Raw genomic sequence first — 16,769 nt, forward strand, 5'->3', positions numbered from 1 at the left:
GCATAAAGATTTGGTTACTATATGCCAAACATACCTTAAAATCAAGACTAAAGGTGTATAGAAAGGTTTCTCCTGTCCCATAGAAACGATCACTCGGTTTTGGGGGGTGAGAAGTCAAAGCACCAAACACCTGTAATTGACACAAGGTGGTTAAGTATTTGCTGCTACATCTTAGAGAGGTGTGGCAGAGGAAGATGTTCCGACAACACCAATGACTCCTCCCTTACCTGACCATACGCATCCTTTAAAACCAGCAGCACTGGCGAGTCAGCGTTGGCCACTTTGCGATACAGGGTTTTCAGACTAAAGCCATGTAAAGATGTGCTGTATGCCAATAGCCACGGATGTCCCACGGTTCTAGGCGGTAGGTATTTTGAAATCTACAAAGCAATGCAAGAGAGAAATCTAGATAAAGGCATTATCAATCTAACCAGGATTCATCCAAGCAGAAAGGTTTTGTGGAAGTCTTAGTTGCTCCCATTATTATAGAAGTAATTTCTGAACAGTTTCTTTGCCAAAGCTAATTTTGCATTTGTCAATGTTCAGCCGCATGAAGAGCAAATTTGTAGATTTTTCCTACTGGGGCAGAGCTGCCAATTTTGTCTCCAACATTCTCCCCATCTCTCCTGAAGGCACGGACTTGCTGGGGGACAGTTCCACTGGCACTAGCAGTAAAAAACTTGGTTTTCCTGGCTATCAGCCTTAGAAAAGTTTAATCTCAGGTCTTGTACAGCTTACAACAACACCAAAGTATCAAGAGACAGCGGCACGAGGATTAGGTCATAAGATCTGCCAGTCTGTTATCTTACCAGAACATAGTACGAGCAATCAGGACCAGTATGTGTACTTTTACTAGAGCTTGTTTGATAACAGCAATTGACTAGAGGGAATTTTTGCTCAGAAGAGATTTCCAATAAAAGAGGCTTCTTTGGTATTTTTGTAAATTGCACTAACAAGCATCTCGTTAGCAGCAGCAGTGCTCAAGATGGCAAAAGGTTTTGATTCCCAGGGCTGCTCGGTGTTCAGTTTGCTTAATGCAGCATTTATTTAAGTTCAGTGGACAGCTAGTGCTATCAGCTCCTGACACATGGATCTTCAGCAAACAACATAAGAAATAGGTGCAGAAATAGGCCACATGGCTCCTCGAGCCTGCTCCGCCATTCAATCAGATCATGGCTGATCTTCGACCTCAACTCCACTTTCCTGCCTGATCCCCCATATCCCTAGAGTCCAGAAATCTGTCTCTCTCAGCCTTGAGTATATTCAACGACTCAGCAACCACAGCCCTCTGGGGCAGAGAATTCCAAGGATTCACAACCCTCAGTTAAGAAATTCCTCCTCAATCAGTCTTAAATGGCCAACCCCTTATCCTGCGACTATGCCCCTTAGTTCTAGACTCTCCATCCATGGGAAACAACTTCTCAGCATCTATCCTGTAAAGCCCCCTCATAATGTGTTTCAATTAGATCACCTCTCATTCTTCTGAACGAGAGTTTAGGCCCACTCTACTCAAACTCTCTTCACAGGACAGCCCTCTCATCCCAGGGATTAATCTAGTGAACCTTCGCTGCACCGCCTCTAAGGACAGTATATCCTTCCTTAGATAAGGAGACCAAAACTGTACACAGTACCCTAGGTGAGGTCTCAACAAAGCCCTGTACAATTGTAGTAAGACTTCCTTACTTTTGTACTCCAAACCCTTGCAATAAAGGCCAACATGCCATTTGCCTTCCTAATTGCTTGCTGTACCTGCATGCTAACTTTGTGTTTCGTGTACATGGACACCCAAATAGCTCTGAACACCAACATTTAATAGTTTCTCACCATTTAAAAATATTCTCTTTCTATTCTTCCTACCAAAGTGAATAACCTCACATTTCCCCACATTATACTCCATCTGCTACCTTCTTGCCCACTCACTTAACCTGTCTCTATCCCTTTGCAGACTGTCCTCCTCACAGCTTACCTTTCCTACCTAGCTTTGTATCATCAGCAAACTTGAATACATTATACTCGGTCCTTTCATTTAAGTCATTAATATAGATTATAAATAGCTGAGGCCCAAGCATCGATCTTTGTGGCACCCTGCTAGTAAGAGCCTGCTAGCCTTAGTTTATCCCTGTTTTCTGTCCTTTAACCAATCCTCTATCCATGCTAATATATTACCTCCATGAACCCTTATCTTGGGCAACATCCTTTTATGTGGCACCTTATCAAATGCCTTTTGAAAACAGTGGCAACCCGAGAGTAGGCCAGATTTGCTAAGGCCAGCGGCAGGAAGACCCATCTAAATTAAAATAACTATGACCCCACTAAACCTCAAAAACAACTTACTTCAGTCAGTCTTTGCCTGGCCCTGTGGATGAAAATTGAACTTCCGACCAATTCTTGGCAAAAGTTCAGGGTGCAGACAATGGGTAGCATTGGTAGTGCCCCTCCTCCAAAGTCCCCAATACTCCAATGACTTACTCACTGAAATCTTCCTCCTTGTTTACTCACTTACCTTCTACACCAAATGACCCCTAATCCTTTTCAGGAGAAACTTCTTAACCCAGAGAGTGGTTAGAAAGTTGAACTCGCTACCAGCGATTGAGGCGAATAGCATAGATGCATTTAAGGGGAAGCTAGATAAACACATGACGGAGAAAGGAATAGAAGGATATGCTAATAGGGTTAGATGAAGTAGGGAGGAAGGAGGCTTGTGTCGAGCATAAACACCGGCATGGACCTGTAGGGCCGAATGGCCTGTTTCTGTGCTGTACATTCCATGCAATCCTCAACTATTTCACCTTACACCTGAATTTCCTTTGCCTGCACTGCACCGCACGCACCCCCCCCCCCCCCCCAATTTTTCTGTTCACAATTGTAACTTGCAGATAAACCTCCGCGCACCCACCCACAGACCTCATCATGCAAGACCTTGCCACCCCAGAGTCACAATCACCAATAAGGCCATATCTGATCACTTCCACTCTGTGACTGTCCACATCTTCTGCACAATTTCCCTCCACCCCTTTACCATCTACTTTTTATTTGGGGGGGGGGGGGGGAAGGATAGGGGAGGGGAGGAAAAAAGGAGAGACAATAGGCCATCCAGCATCATCTCTTGCTCCCAACTGCCTCTCCTCTAAGAATCAACCACCGCATAGAGCCTTTAGCATGGAAAAAGAATCCAAGATGCTTCAGAGAAGAAGGAATGGATACATAAAAAGAGTTAATAGAGGTGATCAAAGGCTTGGTTGAAGAGATGGATTTTTAAAAATAAGGTTTCTGAATGATGAGAGAAGTGGAGATAGAGGGGTTTATGGAAGGGGCTCGGGAGAGTAGTGCCGAGAAAAATTAATCTCCACTACAAAATTGTGGGGGGGGGCTGGTGGTGGCAGAAAAGAGAAGTGGGTGAGGTGATGTACAGAAATAGGATGTGGCAAGGCTGTCACGGGATTTAAAAATGAGGATTTTAAATTCATTTCATGGGGAAGTGGGAAGAGGAGAAAAAAGGACATTGCTGCCCCAGATTTATCTGCTCAACACCTGCTTGGTCTCAACTTTCAAGCATAAAAATGGAAAAAAAAGCTATAAATTATGTCCATCTATGCTCACCCTATCCATTAGGGAATGAAATCTTGCACACTACCTTACAACTACTAGTAACAGCAACTCTTGCCAACACTTTCAGTACTTGTTTCTGCCAGATCCCTCTGTTCTCCATTCTCTGATTCACTAGGTACAGCACCCAGCTTTGAGACTAAAAATTCGAGGGCTACAGGTTTGGGTGCACGATGCCCGAATTATCCACTGCCAGATCAAGCATTATTGCCTCTCTCCCTCCAGGACACTCACCGCCTCAAAACTCTGCCAACCCAGTTCCTCAACTACCTCTCTTCAGCCCAATGCTTGCAGACATCAACTGTGCCCCCTCAGGCATTACTCACCCTGCTTTCAAAACTGCGATCACCTTGCTCCTCAAAAAGCTCACCCTTTCCCTGTGTCTTCACCATTGCCATTTCTAAACCTGTTTGCGTCTCACCAGACAAATCTTATGCAACTACAACTGCAGCAGCTTATCCCTCCATTGCTTTTCCTTTGTGGGACTATCCTATCAGTTTTATTCCTACCTATCCCAATATAGCCATCACATCGATTGCACTAGCTTCACCTCACACACATGGTGACATTCAGTGTTCCATCCTCAGTCTCTATTGAACGGTTCCCTTTGAAGTCAAGACATCCAAGTTGAAGGAACTTCTGACTCCTTTATCCACTGCCAAATCAGGGGGCCATAAATATAAGATGGTCACTAATCAGTCTAATGAGGAATTCAGGAGAAACTTCTTTACCCAGAGAATGGTGAGAATGTTGAACATGGAGTGGTTGAGGTGAATAGCTCAGGTGCATTTAAGGGGAAGCTGGATAAGTGCAAGAGGGAGAAAGGAATAAAAGGATGCGGTAAGGAGAGATGAAGTAGGGTAGGAGGAGGCTCATATGAAGCATAAACACCGGCATAGACCTGTTGGGTCGATTGGCTTGTTTCTATGCTGTAAATTCTATGTAATTTATGGTTTAACCAAAGCCCTCCAGTTTGGTTCTCACTATTAGTTTCTGAGAAAATAAAATTATGTTCAATCTTGTTTCCTTCTACAGTAAAATGGCAATGGCATGAATAGTGCTGTCTGGGAAAGGTATGCAAGGACCTGCATGAGAGCAAGGGGTAATCCCACTGCCCCTCACCTTCTCAACGTGAAAAGATTCCATTAAGTTGCTTTTCCCCTGAAGAACAGGTGCAACATTCCCAAATTCTGAGTCAAAGATATCACTGCAGTTTTTCAATGGGTCATCCTCCACTGTTATAATCTGGAAAGGAAAATAATTACAGGTCAGTAGCTAGTTAATTCTGTAACATGGAATTAAACTGTTAACCTTTGCATTGACACAAACCTACATTTGTACCATATCCAATATGGAAATTTTATTTCAATTACTGGAACTATTCCTCCCCCCCACCTTTCTGAATTACTTTGAAGAGAATGTTCAAAGCAAAAACATTCTAAACTACATCACAGACTAATAGCACTGGAAGGGAGGAGGTCTATTTTTACTTATTTACATGTTGAATACATTCTGAAGACTTGCACAATATGACACCCCACTCTTGGCACAGTCCAATCTGTAATACTTGGGAATTCTGAGCTCACCTTTAGAATATGAATGTCAGTCATGCAGGTCTTCAGAATGCATCTTCTGGTGTTGGTCCGATGATTCATTTGCAAATTCATTGCATAGTATGGTACTGAGCCATATGAACTAGGATGGGCCCAGGTTTGATTCCTAGGCTGCTCAGTTGGCCAATCGAGGTTGTTGTTCACGTGCAAACCTAGATGGTGAGTCTCAACAAGGTGTTCAACCTTAGTGTTCCTAGGTTGGGATCAGGGTGGGGGAGGGAAGAGAGCCAGCTGTTCATTCCCTGATTGCTATTCAGTGACCCCCTGCTGGAAGTACGCAGGTGTGGGGGAGGGTCAAACAAGGTTAGGATCCACCTGAGCTATGATGTCCCTTTATGGTTGAATAGTCTGCCAATCACTATCTAGGCTTACACATGAACAACAACTTGGGCAAGGCAATGGGTGGTCACTGCTGCTTGTGGATCAATATTTCAACACAAATCATCGCCCTCAGAAGAAAGAAAATTGGGGTGGTGCTGGGGAAAGGTATCCTCGAAATAGATTTGGACACATTAACTCGGTGTTTACAACCTATACAGAATCTGTTATTTTCTCCTCAGAGAAAAATTATCCAAAAGTTCTCTTGCACTGGCCTTATTTTCCTCTATTGCAGGAAATATCAAAGCAATGCAACTATTAGCAACTGGAATTTAACTTCACATTATTAAATCATTCATAAACTGTGTCTTAAACTATGAAGCTTGTTATTTAATTTGTATTTATTTTTAAATGCAGTGATTAATCCAGTGTAAAAATTACATTAAATCAAAAGCAAAATACTGTGGATACTGCAGGCTTTGACTAAAGGTCTTCAACCTGAAACGTTAACTTTTTTTCTCCTGCCTGACTTGCTGAGCTTCTCCAGCCTTTTCTGTTTTTATTATTGTAAAAATTACATTGTTGGATATGGGTTTACATCATCTGGAAAAGGCTACAGCATATGACTTTAAAAAAAAATAAAAAGCCAGGAACGATAAAAGCAAAGAGCAACTGCTGGATACCTGTTTAGGGGCAGAACTTTACAATAGGCCAGAACTTTTAGAACAATGCAGAGATTTGTCTTATGTGAATGACTGGCAAGGGGATCTGCCACTTGTACCACAGCAAGGAATTAGCACCTTCTGGAGAGGGCAGAGGGGTACGAAAATCAGCTTATATCAGTAATATAACATTTGGAATACATTCATTGATCAAACAAGTTAGTTGTGAACTTGTGGGGCTGGGTGCACAATTGATTTCTGTACAAGGCTTGTCTGAGATAATCTCTTACAAATCTCAATAAAGCAAGAGCAGGCATTCAACCAAGAACATAATCATACGCGTGAAACGGAAGGGAACACGAGGAGAGATAAACATTGTGTTGATAAATTGCAAAATGGCACAAGAACACAGGTGATTATTGATGGTAAGCAAGGATATTATTTACTCATTTCCAGTGATAATTAAAAAAGGAGTTATCCAATTAGTCAACATTCTTCAAGTACTAACCTGCACAAAAGGTCCATGCTCCCCATCTGCTTTGTAAATGATTTTATATTTTGCCGCCAGGCTTTTATTTGCTTTTCTTCCCTTTACTACAGGTCTTGCCATTCTCCCACTTATACTTAACCTTTTGTGGATGGTAGTGCCTCAAAGCAAACTGCACTAACACGTTTAGCAGATTTAAAATATAAAACAAGTGGCTGACATCAATTTCCTTTTTTAAAACTTACAAAAAAGGAATGCAAGCGTTTAACTCGGACTCGGACCAAAAAAAGGAACAATACCTTTACAGTAAACAGGTTTGTTAATGAATCTATTCTGCATAAAGGAGTGATTTTTAAACTGTCCATCAATAACTTGTTTGAATGGCAGCTTACGGAATGGCCCAACTCTGGCTTCAATGGGTGAAAAAAGTGTTTTAAGAGAAAAGCTTCATTATTCTACATTAAATATTTTAGATGCAATTAAACAAAATGCAGGAAGATTACATGCATCTTCCTTTGTAGATTGTACTACTGCAGAGTAGAAACTATCCTTCATCCCATTTCCCATTAAAGCATGTACCAACGAGCTACCCAAATGGCTCCGAGAGTCATATTTACCGGGGAGGGGGGTACTGAACCATTTAGAGAAGGGTTTCAGGTTTGGGATGTGGTCTGTGCTGAGTTAGCTGGCAACCAATTGGCATCAGCACCCAGAATTAGGGAGTTGGGGTGGGGAAAATCACCCAGGTTGCAAGTCCTGATCACTATCCAATGACCCTTGCTGAGAGGACGGGATAAGGCTCGGCTGCAAAAACCTCATATTTGAACAGTATGCTGTTGCACTATCCAGGCTCCCGCTTGGGAGAGATAACAGAGGGCTGTCAGTCAATATACTTGGAATCAAACCCCACAATAGACAACTCTACACTTGCACTATCACTGCACCTTCTTCCAGTTTTACACACTAACCGGTGAGCTAGTCTCTTTTTTTTAAATATAGAGACTTGTGTTTACATTATTACTAAACCAGCCTCTTTATCCCGGCTGTTTTACGTGGGTTGTTGAGGGTAATGCCAGGTTACGGTAAAGCAGATTTAAAAGCAGGACATCAGGCTCCCAGACTCTATAAAAGCAGCTTCAATGTTTCTCCAAATTAAAAAAAACTGCAAATGTTGAAAATCTGAAATAAAAACACAATGATTGACCTATTGTATATTACAATCATTTTCTGCAAAAGAGAAAAGACAGGTGAACATTTCAGGTGTAGCCCTCAATCATAACTGGTGAATGACATAGACCCAAAACATTAACCTGTTTTTAAATGTAATTTTGAAATAAGACAGATCTCAGTTCAATCACACTGATAACGTGGCAAATATCAGGTGGGTCTTCATAAGAAGAATGAAGAATGTACGGAATGGACTTCTGGCCAAGGTAGGAGGCGGCAAAAACCCTGGGATCTTTCAGCAACGGTTGGATAGATGAGTAAAGATGGGTTGAATGGCCTTCCTCATTTGCATTTATTTCAATTACATCAATGTGTAGGTTGAAAGAATGCTGTTACTATTGTTAGCAGGCTAAGAGGGCCCAAACTTTTACTCATTTTATAAAGTCAATAAATTTATCTAGTGGTTTATAGCCTGTGAAACGTTATCCTTCAGTCTACAAAGCTGAAGCGATCATGTAGATCCTGTTCTGACAAAAGGTCTTAGACTTGAAACGTTAGCTCTTTCTTGCTCCACAGATGCTGCCTCACTTGCTGAGCGTCTCCAGCATTTTCTTTTTTTTATTTGAAGAGATCATGTAACAGCTCACGATATATCCCAACAAGCCAGAGTAGTGATGAGGGTTCTCTGTTTGACCCTTGGGTCTCACTAGGTTTACCTAGATGTTCGGCAGGTAGAGGCACGCTCTGGATTGTAGGGGACACAAGATTTGCAGATGGGAGTGGCTGGTGATGCTGAACCCAAGGAACAGGTCTAATGTAAAAACCCCAAAACATAGGCACGATAAGATAAACACTATCCAAAGTGAGGCGCAATATAAAATGCAAATTCTTTCTTTCTGAATCACTCGGTCGCAAGGCTATTGTTCTCAGATCTCACAGACATTGATCTGGAAAGACTCAGTTACAGCTCTGTGGGTCCACTTACACTACAACTGTAGTGTAGATGGAAAATGTTTAACACTACAGACACTGCTACTCACAGGGTCTAAACATTAAAAATGTAACTACTTCAACAGAAGCTCTGTGCACGCATGTCGTTGTTAGTCATTCAATATCAAAGAAAACAGCCAGAATATCATCTAATTTTTTGCAGCGAGTTATTTGGTGACTGATTAGACCTATTTTTGCTCGGAAGGAGTGTCCTCAGATTGGACAGTGGATCCTGGATACAGCAGGTTGGGGAATCTATTTTTCAAGCAAGACTTCCTCATCTGGCATTTACATTTAGCATCAACAATAATGACAGGCCTCATAGTAGGAGGTGCCTTCATCAATGGTTTTTTGCTATGCTTTCTTATCTTGAGCAGGTTGTTCTCACTTATGGAGGTCAATTTGGCACCATTTCAGCGTAGTTTTTAAGCAGTCTTTATCTCTTGCTGACCACCAAAAAAAAATCACTTCCCCGTTGTCAATGCACCACAGAAAATTATTTTTTAAAAAAATTAAGAACTTCGGTGTCATCTGATCTTCATTAGTCGTCTCAGGCAGTTGAGGTGAAAGGGATTCAGTTTCTTAATGTGGTAAGTAAGCACGCGCAGAGCTCATGCCTGTGCAGCACAACTGAAGTTTCAGTCAGGTAGTATAAACAAGGTACTGCCTGGCTGAAACCCAAAACGCATTTACAGCTTTCAAACCAAGCAGCTGGGGGGCTTGACTGGAGTTGAGCCAGGTAGCTAGTGCAGTCCTTCTCCCTGCCCCACTTTCTTTATGTATTATGGGGTAAGTAATTCTGCATTACTTGCCATATTTAAACTGACAGCATCTCGCACAGTGGACAGTCAGTTCCCAAATGCAAGTCTCAGGCAGCTTGCCGATCGTAAGGCTTCCAGGACTTACATGACTTGTTTTCACCCGACCTGCGAGTCCCTGCAATTTTACATTCAGCTTGCACTCGACTGTGCGAGACTCGTGTTTCAAGAACTGGTAGCACTCACGTTGGTCTCATGCAATGTAAAAGCAGCTATATTCAAGCACAAGACTAGAAATTTATGTCCCTAGTTGAAGGCTAAAAGTGGGAACACAATCTTGTACTAGGTCATATTCTCCCTCAGGTTTCCCTCCCCAGAGTAATATCTCCAAAGATGGACCCAGCAGCAACACCATACCAGCACACTCCTATCAGCTGTTGCTCCACTCCTCCAGCACTGTGATGTTTAAATGACAACTTGCAGTTCCACTTCCAGTCCAGGCTCCCACTGTCAATTTAAAATTGGTGACACCCTAGCAGGGTAGAAGAAGGAAGAGATTTACAATTGGCAGCAGGAGCCAGGGCAAGTTGCCATTTAAGTATCACAAGGCTGGAGAACAGAGCCACAGCCGATAGGGATAAACTGGCATAAATGAGAATGAGAAACCATATTTGTAGATGCCAGTGAACATGAAATCAAGAATTTAGGCAGATGGAAGCTTCATAAATGTTGAACTCTTATGAGTCATAGATTTTATGTTTTGGCAGTGGGGAAATGGATCATATGATATGTAAACTATCCATATTAGCTCAATATTGCTAAATTGAAGGCTTGACCTGAATCAGGATTTCAAGTTAACTAGGAAGAAACTGCTTCAAAAACAAGACCTTAATTGGGATTTGATCTTTTACCAATTGATCTTCTGTCAGCTTCCCATTAACAATAAGTTATCCAGTCCTGGAGTGAATTTTCTTTACACTTGCTGATGCATTCTCCACTACCATAATTAAATGAAAGATTTAACTCACCTCCCACTCTTCAAACAGTCTATCAAAAAAATTTTCGTTCAAAGAAAATGCACACTTTCCATCCAGGAGAACAAAGTCATCTACTTGAGTGTCACCCATTCTTTCAAGCAAATAAATATCAGGTCTCCAATGTTTCAGGTATTCGTGTAATTCAGTCACCCTGCAATGACAGAACAGTAAATGAAAGAACAAACTTGCATTTATATAGCACTTTTCATGGCCTCAGGACATTCCAAAGTGCTTCACAGCCAATGAAGTACTTTTGAAGTGTAGTCACTGTTACAATGTAGGAAAACACAACAATGAGATAAGTGACCTGATAATTAAGGGATAAATATTAGCCAGCACACTGGGAGAACTCCCTTGCTCTTCTTCAAATAGTGCCATGGCATTTTTTTGTCCACTTGAGGGGGCAGACAGGGTCTTGGTTTAACATCTCATCCAAAAAAAATGGCACTTTCGATCTTTTTCTCAGTACTGCACCGAAGTGCCAGCCTAGATTATGTGCTCAAGTATCTGGAGCAGGACTGGAACCCAGTAAGAGTTATCATTCAAAGAAACACCACTCATTCAAAATGATGGTGCTCATTACAAATCAGAAATCTTCATCTTTTGCCCTTGCAGAAATAATCTGGCTCAGATCTAAAAATAACCCCGACTGTGATACAATTGCAAACTGGAATTTTAGTAGGATTCCCATTGATTGCAGAAAGCCAGGCTGATACTAATCCAGTTTTTTTTTTACACAAATAAATCTACACATAGATAGATACTTAAAAAAAAAGACTTTTAGGCATGTACTAAAAAGTAAAGCAATTATTTTAAAGCACACACGCAACACAAATAATGTGTTAAGAACTCACTCTTCTCTCAACTCCATCTTAGCCTCTCGGAATAAAACCAGTCCCTTGAGTAGGAAGATTCATGTATTCAGAAATAAGAAGACACAGAAAGTTTGACTTTGATATCCCTCTTAATTCTTTTGAAGAAAAGAATTTAAATGGAGAGCCCAGGCACCCTATGTAGATACTATCTGTATAACGATCTGGAATAATGTGACTTTTATAAAAAGGCTATTTTTCACCCAGGATTCTTAATAGAATTTCAAGTTTTTAAAAATCTCTTTAAAACTAAATTACAAATACTTCAACTTGGTTACTTTTAGAAAAGAAAAAAAATCATATGAATTTGTACTCAACACAAGGATGATGGTGCAGGGAAAGTTAAATGTTTTTCTCTTTTTACACCCAGTCTCAGCATTATGCAATCTCAGGTCTGGTACTGTAAGAGTTAGGTGTAGGGTATCTATCTACACTACTCCAACAATGTAACTTACTTCATACCTCAGAGTAGCAGGTGCTAGTGTACAACGAAGATGTCCATTCCACATCAGTTGTCCTGTGTGAGCAAGACTACCAAATAACACAAACTACAGCTAGACTTGTACAGTGGCCTCAAGTTCACTGGAATTGAGTTAAGACTTTCCTAAACTCATTTCCCCTTCTACCCTTACAACTAACCAAGAGAGAGAGAGAGGAAACTTTAATTCAGTTAATCCAGACTAGATTCACTCAGGATCCAAACCTCAAAAAACAATGTAATAAGCCACTCCCTTATTGCAAGTCATATGATACAATTAATGCTGCTGATAGTTCAGCCCAAATATTTAACTGCTTGTCAAAATCATCTATGAGCGTTAAGTATGGTAAAAATCAAATTTCAAAGAGATTAATTTAGAGAAGGCAATCACCTTGCAAACTAATAGTCAACAATACCAGTTCCATAACCATTGCAACTCAGCTGCTCTCAATGATCCACTCTGTTATAATCACCCTCAATTCAAATGCATACTTAAACCTAAAACAACATTAATAAGAACCTAGTCCATCCCCACAGTAGAGAGACCCATACTCACTGATTAGACTCCTCTTGTCCTAGCCTCTCCAGTCAGAAGAATAAACCAATCCACAGAACAGACTGAGCTTTTAAAGTGGGCTGTAAACATGGCCATAAATCTTGTCTTGACTAATCAGGAGCCTGCCCTGGTTAACATTATGATAATGTAGATAATCATTCATAGCCTACAGTCTCAGGTTCCCAGTATGGTATACCAGCTGCTTAATCAATTCAACAAGGGGGATCTTTAGAAAAGCCAGTGTTTTTTATTAAAATATTGTACACACTGTCAAAAATTTTTACATATAATATTTTAAAACAACTTAGAAAAAGTTTATAATGACAACTGCATGTTTTTACCTCATACCAATGGTGTAATCTCTTGGCTCTTTTCCAGTGCAACAGAATTGTTTGGCTACTGACACCATCAACAGTAAGAATGCTAGAACCCTGGCTAGCACTAGGAATGTACATTTAGGCTTGTGTACCACAAAATGAAGAGTACAACAAATGCTATCTTTGAGTGATATTCATTCATTTGTCAGGAGAATTGCAAATATTTATCCTCTTGTCTGCCACTACAAATAGCTGAAACAGCATAAATCAGGCCCACCTCAGTGGTTGGCCTCGTGATGGTGCTTATTTGGATACATGGGGAGGGCTATCCACCAATATAAACTGGCAGCAGTCTCATCCCTTGAGTCCACCTCCCTTACCAGCCAATTCATTTTTTCTGCTCTTCCCAGCCACCACCCCTTTCACCTCCCTTTCCTCTCCCCCATCCACACTCACCCACGTGCAGAATCAGCAAATTAACAACAACAAAAAATATTTACAAGGATGATACCACAACTGAGAGGTTATAATTATCAGGAAAGACTGAACAGGCAAGGGGCTCTAGAAAAGAGAAGGCTGAGAGGTGACCTGATCAGATGTCTTTAAAATTATGAAGGAGTTTGATAGGGTTGACGTAGAGAAGATATTTCCACTTGTGGGGGGAGGCCGAAAGTAGGGGCCATAAATATAAGATAGTCACTAATAAATCCAAAAGGGAATTCAGGGGAAACTTCTTTACCCAAAGAATGGTAAGAATGTAGAACTTGCTATCACATGGAGTGGTTGAGGTGATTAGTATAGATGCATTCAAGGGGAAGCTAGGTGAGGACATGAGGGAGAAAGGAATAGAAGTAAACACTGGTACAGACTAGTTGGGCCGAATGGCCTGTTTCTGTGCTATAAATTCTATGTAATTAGCAGGTTTATGACGTAGGAGTCGGTCTACCGGGAGACCGAGAGTAACTACAAGTAAACACTGGGAAAGTGCAGTACATAGGTCACCCTCCTGAGACCTGGACATGCACACCGACTGCTGTATAAAACCATCTTATGTCACCCTGAGCAAAATTTAATACCCGAGCAATTTCAGTGATCACCATCCAGAAAAATATTTCTTGTTATTGTGGAATGATCGGCAATTGCAATCATTTAGTCACGTCACTGAGAACCAGCGACAGATTAATCTTCAACACTTTACCTGGAATAGGACTATGCTAAAATGATGAATGAAAATGGAAAAGCCTCCACTGTAATTATAATCGTTCCATCAACTGGATGAAAATTATGCTGAAACAAGTTAGTTACAATATATTAATCCCCACATATTTTAACATAATACATCACCAGGATACAATGTTAAAGCAACGAAAAGCAGATCCAAGGCTGCTATTCAATGAAGTCATTAACCAATTACTATAGTAGGTCCTGCCACACATAACGAGCATTTTGCATTTTACAATTTGCAATTTCAAAAAAAGCTGAAAAGTGAATTAAACTTGCTGAAAATTTTGGACACTATGCAATAATAGGACATCCAGCAAGAAATCAAATGGGACGTTTCTTGCTTGCTGCCTTATGTCTTTATTAAATTTCCATCTAGGATGTTCAAATTCACAAAACATAAGTGGTTTAGCGACCGGGTACCCACTTCTAATTGGATGGTTACCAGCTTACACTTTAGGTTGCGGATACTAATTTACAGACAATGAACATGTTTGTCTCAAATCCTTCTCTCCGATATTTCTGTGGAGACATTAACTGATTTATTTTACACGGGTGGACCTTTCTGCTAAAAGAGCGGAGGAGTTTCAGATGAACACGTTAGGCATTATTACATTAATATCACACAGGCACTTTGTTCTGGAGAGGATGGGAGAAAACCGGAATGGCGTAGCTGGGAGGAAGGAATGGAAGACGCATTTCTGGTATAACTGTTCTCTTCCTAAGCCTTTCTCTTAAAAAACCTTTCAGGACATTCTTCTTAACCTCCCCTTTCCTGGTTTGCCATCTGTTTTTGCATACACCTATCTATGAAGCGCCTTGGGACTTTTTTTAAACATTAAAAGTGCTATATAAATGCAAGTCGTTGTTGCCCTGGGATGTTCAAACTCTGTGCTGTGTGAACTGGCTTCACATTTTTTTTTTGACACTCTGGGGTGCCTTATTGCCTTACAGATTCATTCCAGATTCCTTGCAGTGACATTACATCAAGCCAAAGCTCTACAAGCCAAAGCTCTACACTCTGCCCGAGGGGATTTCTCCCTGACTGCATCCCCCCGGCATACAATGGCAGGAAGGCTCCAAATGGTTGCCTTCCCCCACTTGACCACTTGATCTTAGCCAAAAGGCCGAGAAGCGATGAAGCAAAAAACTCTTGGGTGGAACAGGTTTGAAGTGGTCACTGTGCCAGTGTGAGGGAGTTAACATACACAGTTAAACCTCATCATTGCTGATGCATTCTGAGTTAATGATTAGATCTTTATTGATGTTAAGTCACCTAATTTACGCTCTTTTGGCTCAGTTACTCTTCCAAGGCAGTTCTCCCTCATGATGTCACCAGCACTCATTATTTAAAGAAAAGTACACAGAAAAAGACCAAAGAGATAAAAGGATGATAATCTTCACTCTCAGCAACTATTTGAATTTTAAAAGAGAAATATACTGTTTATATCATGTTCATTTGCTGATCACCAGGCTGCTGTCCCATTACGAGTCCATATGAGCCATAAAGTGAATTTTCCGAATTGAAGAAAGCTGATTTTTTCCCCCTGTTTTCTTGTCTCTTTTGAAGTATTCTTGCTGAGGTAATGATCCATGGGACCCAGTAGCCCCCCCAGTACCTCACCCAAGTGGCCATTCTTCATCCATGAGCCAAGACAGTAACAACTGCCAAGCTATTCACCCTTGGGGGCATCACAAACAAGTCCAATCCTGAGCTCTTCTGACAATCGCATACATGCACTTTGCAGCAGAGGGTCACTGGATAGCGAGTAGAAACAGGAAGTCTAGCTGGTTCTTCTCCCCCCCCCCACCACCAAATTTAGGTCTGCCGTAGCACCTCCACTGACACCCTGACTCAGATCAGCTGACTCAGGAAATATGAGGATCGAACCTGGGATATTCCTTGTACGCCAAAGCAGACCACATATTTACTCACTGCAAATTCAAAGACATTTTCAAAGGGAAATAGTTCGAGTAACTGGAATGTGATGAGATGTAGTTACATTAATTATTTGTGTTAATTTAGTGTAATTTGCAACAGCAGATTAATTTAAGTACAAACAAAATAGGCTTTTCTCAACCAGAAATACTTACCACAATGTCAAAGTACCATGACTGTTTGAACAGCTAACATCATTCTCTGCCCCCTTTAAAATCAGTTACAAAGAATTACCATTTTCATTATCATGATTTTATTGTTTCTTTCTGCCTCTTATTTTTTTAAACATGCACTTTTGTTTGAACAGTGACATCGGTGAGTGCTATCAACTGCTAAAGACACCTTGTCATTTGTAAATGAGTAAGGATTCCATTCTGTGAACATATCTCACCTCATTTATTTTATAGGGTTGGCCCTGAGGACATGAATGCCATTGGAGGCAACCCAGTGAACAAGCTGCAAACAGCGCATCTGAAGGCACCAAAACCCTCCTTGGGAGGGGCTTCCTGTTGGATGCTACCTTTGCTAAAGATAGCAGCTGCTAATGGTGACATTTTGGATCTGGCACAAATTGACCAGGAAGAAGTAACGTGGGATAATGGGCTGCAATTCCTGCAAAAAAAACTGTGAAGTTTTTAAAATTCCAAATCCCTCCATGGCCTCGCCCCTCCCTATCTCTGTAACCTCCTCCAGCCTTACAACCCTCCGAGATCTCTGCGCTCCTCCAATTCTGGCCTCTTGCGCATCC

General features: G+C 41.1%; 1 protein-coding gene across 6 annotated transcripts in view; it reads right to left on the minus strand.

The window, feature by feature from the left end:
* si:ch211-15d5.11 (nuclear receptor coactivator 7) overlaps window positions 1–16,769 on the minus strand; it is an 87,629-nt gene that overhangs the window by 5,465 nt on the left and 65,395 nt on the right. For all 6 annotated transcript variants that reach the window (XM_068006768.1, XM_068006769.1, XM_068006765.1 and 3 more), the window contains 4 exons: window positions 10,630–10,789; window positions 4,729–4,851; window positions 228–380; window positions 35–130 (listed from right to left, as the gene is read on the minus strand). In XM_068006768.1, the coding sequence (XP_067862869.1) occupies window positions 35–130; window positions 228–380; window positions 4,729–4,851; window positions 10,630–10,789 (532 nt within the window). The remainder of the gene's footprint in view (window positions 1–34; window positions 131–227; window positions 381–4,728; window positions 4,852–10,629; window positions 10,790–16,769) is intronic.

The sequence above is a fragment of the Heptranchias perlo genome, chromosome 26 (assembly GCF_035084215.1).
Source record: "Heptranchias perlo isolate sHepPer1 chromosome 26, sHepPer1.hap1, whole genome shotgun sequence".
Taxonomy (NCBI): Eukaryota; Metazoa; Chordata; class Chondrichthyes; order Hexanchiformes; family Hexanchidae; genus Heptranchias; species Heptranchias perlo.